This window comes from Amaranthus tricolor, chromosome 1 (assembly GCF_026212465.1).
Source record: "Amaranthus tricolor cultivar Red isolate AtriRed21 chromosome 1, ASM2621246v1, whole genome shotgun sequence".
NCBI classification, from domain to species: Eukaryota; Viridiplantae; Streptophyta; class Magnoliopsida; order Caryophyllales; family Amaranthaceae; genus Amaranthus; species Amaranthus tricolor.
The window spans coordinates 10,657,792-10,668,346 of NC_080047.1; the positions used below are offsets into that span (position 1 = coordinate 10,657,792).

The following is a 10,555-nucleotide window of genomic DNA, read 5'->3' on the forward strand; positions in this document are numbered from 1 at the left end:
ATATTGCTATTTGCAATTACATCCTTTTATAAGAGGACAATTCATTTTACTTTTTAAAATGATTTTATAATATTTAAATGTTGAAGTGACCATTAATAAGTTTTTTAATTTTAAGTATGGCATAGACAAGAAAGAGAATAACTCATATAGTTAGGGTTGTAGTTGAGAAGATGGAGTAGTGGTATGGTTCGAATTTTGGTCATTTAGTGTGGGTGGTTAGGTTTTGACTCTTATTGCTAGGTTTTAGAATTTTGACTCTTTTTGTCACTTTTTGATGAATGTTGACTTAAATTAATTGAGTCAATAACATTATCAATTACATTGTAAGTATATTTTGATAACATAATATAAGTGCAAATGAATAAAAGAAAAATTTAAACAAAAAATAACTTAGTAAAATCTCCGCATTTTAATGATCCTACACTGATTTCGATCGCTCCAAATGATCTTGCTCCGATTCTAACTGATTCTTTGCTCTTTCCGATTCTAGGACCGATTTGAATCGTTTGGGCATTTTAAGATCATAGAATCGTACAATCCTACAGTCCGAATTGCGATTCTAACAACTATGGTTGATGGTCAAACTATCTAATAATCGTGCATTGTAATTTGTAAATTAGTTAGTTGAAACAATTTATTATTATGAATTAACTATTTTTAAACGATTTGTTCCCAACAAGTAGCAATATGATCAAAATCAGCAAATCAAACAAGTTAAGAAACTCAATTATTCAAATTAGTCATTACAACTAACTACCAGCAACCAACTATCACAAGTTAATTGTTCACCAAATATCACATTGATAAAACTATTTTTACCAATCAAACTCTATAATAATCTCATCTTAAATCATCCAACTAACTTCATGTTACTTCTATCATTGCCACTACACCATATAAATTTCATTTGTTCATCAAATGAAATGAATACATATGGAGTAGCTTAAATCATTTAAATATTGTTTGTTGATATCTTATCCTATTCCTAAAACACATATAACATACTTTCTAATTATCCAGAATAATCAAATCAAAGATCACATAAACTCAATTAAAAATGGTTAATGATTGTCGGCAAATGGACACCTTATTTTTAATGAAACCCTAGTAGTAAAATAAGAAAAGTTGACAACATATCTTTACTTCTTAACCTATCATACTTTGCTTAAATGGATTAGGTATTATAATATGCGTCATGCATGTGTACACTTATACTAAAAATGGAGCATGATATTTGGATTTCATTGGTTACCATAATACTATCTAATAAAAAGACTGAAAAATTCTACATGACATTTTTATAGTGATTAGCAATATAAAAAAATTCTTACCAAAGTTACTTATTTCTTAATATATGAGTAGTATATTACAATGAATTATGTTCTTTTAAATTTTCTTGGAATATAATACTTTGAATTTAAAAGCTACATACATAAGATTTTCAATAAAACCTTTGTTGAATATATATATTTGTTTTTTAATGTTGAAGTATTTACTAATTATTGAAGTTTTTTAATTAAAATTTTTAATGTCTAAAATATTTCATCAAGAAACAAAAGATGTATCATCATCATCATACCCAGTGTATCCCACTAGCTCATAGACTACTATGGTCGAGGTCTAGGGAGGGAAGAGAGATGACAGCTCATACCCATATAGGAGAGTGAGGTCAAAGAGTCCCTCGGCCCAAAAAGGATCTTCAAAGAGAGAGAAACCTGCAACTATCCGAAAGCCTGCAACTTACACCCACGTTAACCATGAATAGTAATCAACTAAATAATTAAATATATACTACAAAAATAATACGTACAAATAACTAAAAATAAGATATTGGTAAGAGAGGCGGTAAAGAGCGATAAGTAGGGGTAAAGAACAGTAACAAACGGTGGTTAAGAGGGACATGTCTAGTAATCTAAGACGTGGATAAGGCGCCGTCAACTTGCCTTATCGCTGGTCAGGTCCTTAGAGAGGTGAAGTTCATGCAGGTCACTTTTAATCTGCTCCTCCCACGTTTTCCTCGGTCTTCCTCGGCTTCTCTTGCCCTCCACTATGATGCATTCGATAATTCTAACTGGGGCGTCATGGGTCTTTCTCTGCATATGCCCAAACCATCTGTTCTCCCGCATCTTTGAAGAGATAGGTGCAACCCCTAACTTCTCTCTGTATTTAAATTTATAAAAATCAAGAATATAAAATTCAAATTAAAAACATCAATAAATCAAATTAAAAAATCAAATAGAATTATTACATTGAATCGGAGGTATTCACACTATTTCTTAAAGAAGTTCTCATTTGTCATTTTTGGGTGTTTTATTTGTTTTTCTTACAAAAGATCTTTCTATTAATATTATAAATTTTGAAACAAAAATAACCTTGTTCATCCTCATTTGAAATTTCATTAATGCTTTTGTTCCCCACATATCTTTTATTAACTTCATTTTAACATTTTTATATTCCTTATGGTCCTCATAAGTTTTCAACTAACTTTATAAAAGTATTATTTTATTGGTTCTAGTTTTCATATTTTTTCCACTAACTTTCTTTTACTATTTTCATAATGTTTATGATTTCCATTTTTCTTCCACCATATTTATTATTTAATATATATATTCATCATCTTAATTATTCTATTTTTCTTAATCCTATGAACAATAGTAATATACATCATTAGAATTCAAATTTTATCACACAAATTTAAACTCATGTCTCACACATGTAATTCTCCTAGTCCTACTATTATATTAGGATCACCTCAATAAAAATTATGCTTATTGTTAATTTCTCAAGATATGTAAATCAACCTAAAAAATTTCACTCAATTTTAACTTTAATAATCTTACTGAACTCACAATTTGCATGATTCTAAGTTAATGCTTTAATTACAACTTTTTCTGGCTAGACTCGAGTATGAAGCGTAGACTTTCAAAGGACAAGTATACCATTCGAATTATTTACCTCGATCATCATTATCATACCCAGTATATACTGCTTATAAGATCTATGATCAGGGTTTGGGGAGGGATGAAATCATGGAATACGTAAACCTATACCTATAAAGAGTATGCGGCAAAAGAGTCCCTCAGCTTGAGAAAGACCTTCAAATAGAGAGATTCCTGCAACGAAAAAGATTGACTGAAGTTGAAGTCGCAAGCTTGCATATTACAAAAACACAAGCTGGACCATTAGCAAAAATAAATATACAAATAACTTATCAACCTCCACATGACAATATATAATTACCATTATTAATATTTCATATATTTGAGTCTTATGGTGTAAATTCAAAGAATGATAAGGATTAGTATTCATTGGAAATATAGAAGAACAAGAAGAACAAAAGTGTCCCAAAATGTGGGTACAAAGATTTTGATAATTGGAAGATTTTATTTGTACATTATTCAGTAGTGAGTAGGAGTGTAATTGAGTAGAAATAGAGCATCGAACACACAAATAGAAGAACACGGTCATCAAGGATGGCATCTTTCACTACATATCTCTCCAAACTTCTAACCAACATTTTAAATTTACTCCACCTTCTTTTTTTTTTTTTTTTTTTTGTCTTATAAGTTATAACCCTTAATTGGAAAATCCTCTTTTGTTATTCTTATCGTAAATGTTAGATTTTGAACTATTTTTGTAAATCAATATATTAATTTGATATAAAATAAAATAGTTAAATTAATTTTAAAAAATGAAAAATTATCTAAAATAATTAAATCTTTTATTGATTTCCCTACAATAATCTCAACTTTTAATTAACCATGAATAATTTCAACTATAAGGGATATTTGCTAAAAATGCACCAAGATAACCTCTTACCTATACAGCAAGTCATTTTGCTTAAAAATATAAAAAAGTAAATGCAAAATTAAATTATTAAAAAAACCAAAAATATTCTAAAAAATTAAAAAGAGAAATCAAATAAGTTTATTTTTTTGATTTTAACTTTCAATTTTTATTATTTAACTTTTTACTTTATTTTTTCTTTTTGTATGTGGCAATTAATCTGCAAAAATCAGTCACCATTTGGGCAACCATGTTCTAAATAAATTGGAATTATTGAACCTAAAATTCGAATTATTCATGGTAAATCAAAAATTGGAATTATTGTAGGATAATCAATAAAAAAGTCGAATTATTCTAAATAAATTTCCTTTAAAAATAAAAATTTAATTTTAAACATTATCTTTTTTGGGAGAGATGACCTTAATCAACTTAAAAAAAAATCCTCCCTACCTGTTTCAGAAATATATTTATTATTTCATCTATATCTTTTAATTTGCATTATATATTTTAAAAAATCATTATATATTTAAATTAAATTATCCAAATCGAAAGGTATAAAGAGACTATTTTGTTTGATGCTTTACTTTAGGCTTTAGCCTCTTTTGAGCATTTTGCACATTCTTTATTTTACAAACCAAAAGAAGTTTAACCCATCTAAATCTATACAATATACTAAAATAAAACATATATATACAATATACTAAAATAAAACATATCTAACATAAGCAACTCAAAAAATTAATAAGTTGTCATCTTCTTATGAGATTTTTTTCCCTCGTTTAAGTAAAGATGATGTGATTAAATTAAATAAAAATGACTATATGAATCTTAAATATTAAGGATGATTATAAGATGATTAATTTGACCATCATTAAAAACTTTAGTTGAGTCTATAACATATACTATTAAAATTTGAAAAATAATGTAACAAACAGTAGTATGTGATGAAGATGCACAAATTGATATCTATTAGGAGTATTTAATTTACAAAGCACCATTGATCTATATTTATTTAAAAATACATTCCTTCATTTACAAATTAATTATATTATTTTTAAATGTAATTTAAAAAAAAGTTCACTAAAATGCTAATTATAATATAGATACAATTTATAATGGCCAACTGCTTTATTATTATTATAATTACAACTATAAAAAAAGTTTGAATTTCAATTTTCATGAATGTAATAAAAATGTGTATTAAGAAATAATTAAAATTGATGTAATATTATGCCTGACTTATTTAATTTATTTTTTTTTTTACATCTAAATGAAAAAAATCGTACATTGCACGAGGATTATGTAGTTTAAATTGAATTAAAGTTTTTCTTAGTAATTTGTTTTTGTTGATTACATAATTTAGCGAATTATGATTTGATTGATTAAAAATTCAAAATACTTTTTATTAATATTTAATTTAATATGAATAAAATAGCTGCTTGGTGATTAACATTCATTTTTATTCAAGTAGTATAATTTTATTAAAATTATAAAAATTACAATATTGTCTCTAAATCCTTGTAAACCTTTAATTTTCTTTTCTAACATGGTATTCTCTTGTTTGATGTCAGTAACAATGAACAAGATTGGACCATATGCTCGGTTGAAGAGACACTACATTTGAAAATTAATTTTTCCCAAAAGATTATTTTGGTAATTTTGTATCAACAAGTTTCAAAAGTTACAATTATATTTCATAAATTCTTGTAAGAGACAATTTTACCGTGATATGCGCACTATACATAGGTTGAATTGCCCAATTAATATAATTTATTAACTCTTTCTTATAAGATCGTCTCCTTAAAATACGGTCTTTCACTAGTGAATAAGACTATCTCATTTAATCGCAAACTGGGCCTGGTTTTATGGATTAGTCAGGCCTACCGGAATATTATTAAAACCCACTACAATGTTACCCGCGGACGGATTACTCTTATCGAAAGTATATATAATAAAAAAAAGTTTTATAGTAAATATAATGAACAGGTCCCGTAGCTCAGTTGGTTAGAGCGTTGGTCTTATGAGCCGAAAGTCGCGGGTTCGAGTCCCGCCGGGACCATTAACGGTATTTAATTTTTGCAATTAAAATCTACCTATTCTTAAAGTCTAATTTGGTATAATTTTTGTAAATTACGTATCATGAGCATAAATTCAAGATCCTCAAACTATTTATACATTCAAGTAGAAGCTACACATTCCTTAGGAAGTCCTTTAGGAAATCGGTTGATATCAGTACAATAATTATAAATCATATAATTCATTTGCACCCATTTCATCCTATTTAGGCTTATAGAATCCAACTCTTGGGATAACCATGCTTTAGAAGACATAGAATGATGATCGGATCTACACAAAAGTTTTCCTGATAACCAAATACAAGCATTATTGGCATTGAAGTTCCGATAGGAAGCAATGAAAGGAGCTTTCGACCAATCTGTCTTGACGCGACCACCTTGTGTAGCCCAATCGTCTGCATTCCATAAGCTCGAGTACATCCTCATGGGTTGCTCCTTAGGAAAGGGTACACCAAAATGTTCCATGTTTTTAAACTCTCTTATTGGAGTGCCATCCACCATTAAGCTACAATTATCCCAAAAATATAAAGGGATTAAATCTTAGTGAAGTGTAAAATTTAAGGTCACAACTCACAATTCAAGTTATTTCCATCTCTTTGATTTTACAATAAGGCAATGCTATAAATATTGCAAATTCAAATAAACAAAGAAAAGGTCTGATGCATCAAAATACATAGCAAGATCTGCACAACAAAAGAGTTGATTGTACATAAGCTTGATAAGATTCCATCCTAAAACTAATTGGTAATAGAAGGCATAACTCATCAAGCTTTAATGTTAGTTAAACTCTCTTTAATTCTTCGATCAGATCATAAATGGGTTAACAATTAGAACTTACACGATGCTTCGAGGATTCCAAAGAAATGAATAGGTGTGAAAATCGGCAGTTGGGTCGAACCACAAGTAAAATTGTTGTTCTCTATTGCCTTTTCCATGACTAATAATATTAGTGTGTAGAATGTAAGGTTCATCTGTCAAATTTCCTAAAAATTCGAAGTCTATCTCATCCCATGCTACTCCTTTTGATCTCAACTGTTGCAATAATAAAAAAAATTTCAACAATTAATAAATAATAATTTTTGATTTTGCGTCATCAATATAACACGAATTTTAAATTACTTACGTAATAAGTTGTGACAGTACCGGCAGAATTACCGGGAACTAGCTTAACTTGCATATCAAATTTCCCAAACAAATACTCATTTTTAGATTGAAATCCTGAGCCAGAAGACTTATCAAGTGATAGAGTAAGAAGCTTTCCATTGTCTTGGAACTTAGCACGACCATTACCCCAAGTTATAGCCAATCCTTGATTAATGTTACTAGAAAACGCAAAAACAAAATAATTAAAAAAGAAAGTCAAAAATATTATAGGAGAATAAGCCATGGAAAATAACCTAAGGATATTGTGAAAATGATGTGAATAGGATTAAGGAAAGTAATGGTAGCTTGTGAGTGTAATAATTTATAAGGATAAATTAAGCACAATTTATACTAGAGATCACTCGTCAAGTGTAATGAAAGGACATGAAAATCTTAAATAAAGATAACAAAAAGGGTTGTATACAGTTGGGAAATGATAAGCTAAGAAAAGTTGGCAAATGAGCAAATATAACAAAGTAAGCAACAATTTGCGTATTTGGATCACGAGCAATTTTATGAAAGGGCACCACTAGCTATACCATTACAAGATTTTAGAGACTTTTTTAGAGGCGAAATCAAGACTTAGGATGATCAAGAGGGGTCGAAATTTTCCATATTAACATTACAACAGGGATTTTTAAGAGAACAACAATAATAATGTTAGAGTTTTAGACCCTAACGATTAGGGTCAGCTACATGTATAATATATCAGTTTTAATGGTCGTTCACAATTTCCTTATATTGACAATGAGACTAGTATTATAACGGAAACACAATTGTTATATGAAACAGTCTCACTGAAAGATGTGCTTTACATATGGGTTAAATAGTCCATCTCGTATAAGAACATAAGCTTTTAATTTAAAATTGTCTTAACGAAAGATAGTTCTCACATGAATAGCTCAAACATGAAGCCCAAATATTTGTGGACTAAATGGACTACCATTAAGTACATAGTGTGAAATTAATGGGCATTATTGGCTCCCTTATTGGAAGATTATGTTGACTTTTTGTAAAATACAACAAACTTAAGTATTTGAAATCCACGTGATTTAAAATGTGTTTTTAATAAGAATATATATTCAGCTTAACTCATAATAAAACTTTACAAGATTTAACTTCATTTTAAAAGGACATATGATTATTTTAATGACAGATATGAGTTAACCTAATGCATCTACTTTTTAACTTAAATTTCATTTTAGTTCATTTTAAACTAATTTTATAAGTACTTATATTCCATTAATCTCAAGAGAACAAACTTTTTTTTGTAGCAAGTACTTCGTCCATCTACATACATAAACATCATCAACAACACAATATTCAGCTCAAAATCAGCGTTTAAGTGATGGAAGGTAATCGACAATTCATACTCATATCCCTCCATAAAGAAAACTAGAAAAATATTACCATCAAAAAGTGTTCCTGTTTGCTTTTGGGGAACAATTAATTATGAACATAATCCTTGAGCTAGGATTAATCAGAAACTAATGCTGGTGATGAGGAAATCTGTCTTTGCTATCTTACCAAGTTATGCAGTAAGATCACCTGAGAAGATGTATGTTCTTGTAAAATGCAACAAGGGGTTAGCTGGGCTCGAAATGTTTTTCTGGGGATTCACTCCGACGCCCAAGTCAGTATTAGTCTAAAACAGTTTGCCTAATAGGTCCTTCCAAGAGTACAGTGGCTACAAGGTGAATTACTACTTATGACTTATTTTGATGTGAGGTCTTAATGAAGAAGATGAATACTAGAAAATATTCTTAGTATCTAATAAATGTTCAGTTAAGGACTAATCAGAATAGTTGTAATTTCTCGCTTGTATTTATGATTGTGCTATTAATGTTCTTCTGAAATCAACGTAGGTCTTTGAAATTCAGTTGTATTAACGCTTTTGCAATAAATTACTTACAGTTATTTGTATATCTCTCAATAGTAGAAATTTAGTTACCTCTTTTATGTGCCCCATAAAGTGTATTTATAGTCCATCATTATGCATGTGGAATGTTCCTTCTGCTATTTCATCGATCCCCAAAATTTCCTTGCATGCCATTGTTATTGTCTTTGACGTGTTGATTTATGCTTTTCTTTGGTGGTTTTTCCTCTAGTTTAAATGACGCTCTTTATTTCTTTTATTAACACGTGTTTCACTAGCTTGTAATAATCTTCAACAATGGACAAATGTGTTCATAACTGTACGTAACCTTCTCATGCACTAACATTCTTAATGCACATTCAGTCCTTCTTCAACCTTTCCAGATAAATGTTGTCAGATCTTCCACTAACTTTATTATTTTCTCTCAGATTAGCCCTTATTTAATCTTTCCAGATGATTTTCTGCCAGAATTATTTATTACTAATATTTTACATATACAAATAATGAATTCTATACAGACAAAAATATGAATATATTTTTAACTTAAAATGATCATTTTAATTCACTTCAACTTAACATTATAAGTATACCTAAATTTAGTTCAATCTAAGAATAAAGGTCCCACAAAGTGACTTGATTGGTTTGTCCATCCAATGGTATATAGTTGTATAGTTGTATGCTCTCACATTATTATCCAAATTAAACTATTTACTTTTTATGATCCATTTGATATCTTTCACATTATACTTGTATGCCCACACATTGTACATCGGACTATACTTGTATGTCTTTCACTTAGTCAATCCATCTATTTGATATGATCCAATAACAGATGATAAGGGAGAAATAAACTGATGTGTGTTAGTAGCAACTTGCTAAAGTTGAACTTTTGTGACCTGTAAAGAGTATTAACTCTTTAGCTAACTGCGCAAGAATACAGGCTGATTGCTTAAATACACAGATGTGAAAGTACATTTCTAACAAGTTCATCTGTTTAATAAGTGAAAGATATTCAATTTTTGTGCTCTTCACCTAAAAAAGATGTTTTTTGCTTTTGCTTTTTAAATATAATTCATAATTGCATGAAATGTAACACAAATTATGTGATTAAATTAATTATAATGTACATAAACATAAATTATGTAAAATGGGAAAATGTACGACATAATATTTTTAATGGACAAAAAATAATTGAAATAGACAGAAAACATAAATTATGTAAAATCTTACATAAATTTGAATCATTTGATAGTATTTCTCTTCGCTATATCTCAACATTAATAGTTTTAAGTTACACTCAACAATAAAGTGTATCTTACTCAATATTTTATAATTCTATTTTATATATTTTGGTCTTAATTGGAGCTTGGTGATCAAACTATTTATGCAAGTGTTATATATAATTCTATAAATAATAGAAAAAATTACTTAAAATAATTCAACTTTTTCATGATTTTCCTACAATAATCCCACCTATTGATTAACCATGAATAATCTCAACTTTAGGAGGTATTTGCCTAGAGTAAACTTGGGTAACTCAATGATCTGCTATAGTAGGTAATTAAAAAAAAAAATTTTACATTTTATTATAATTTATCCTTTTTTTCAAAAATATAAAACATGCTATAACAAGTCATCCGGCTACCGGGTTCACTCTAGGAATTACCCTCTAAAA

The 10,555-nt window shown here is 28.6% G+C and overlaps 1 protein-coding gene and 1 non-coding gene across 2 annotated transcripts; one reads left to right on the top strand and one right to left on the bottom strand.

Moving 5' to 3' along the window:
- Positions 1-5,527: 5,527 nt before the first annotated feature.
- On the bottom strand, positions 5,528-7,337 carry LOC130825518 (xyloglucan endotransglucosylase/hydrolase protein 22-like). The gene is made up of 3 exons (XM_057690790.1): positions 6,985-7,337; positions 6,700-6,893; positions 5,528-6,366 (listed from the first exon to the last, which is right to left on the bottom strand). Exons 1-3 carry the CDS (start codon positions 7,246-7,248, stop codon positions 5,964-5,966), a joined length of 861 nt encoding a protein of 286 aa, XP_057546773.1. The 5' UTR covers positions 7,249-7,337; the 3' UTR covers positions 5,528-5,963.
- Positions 5,772-5,845, top strand: TRNAI-UAU (transfer RNA isoleucine (anticodon UAU)). The gene has a single exon. It is a non-coding gene; the product is annotated as a tRNA-Ile (tRNA).
- Positions 7,338-10,555: the final 3,218 nt, after the last annotated feature.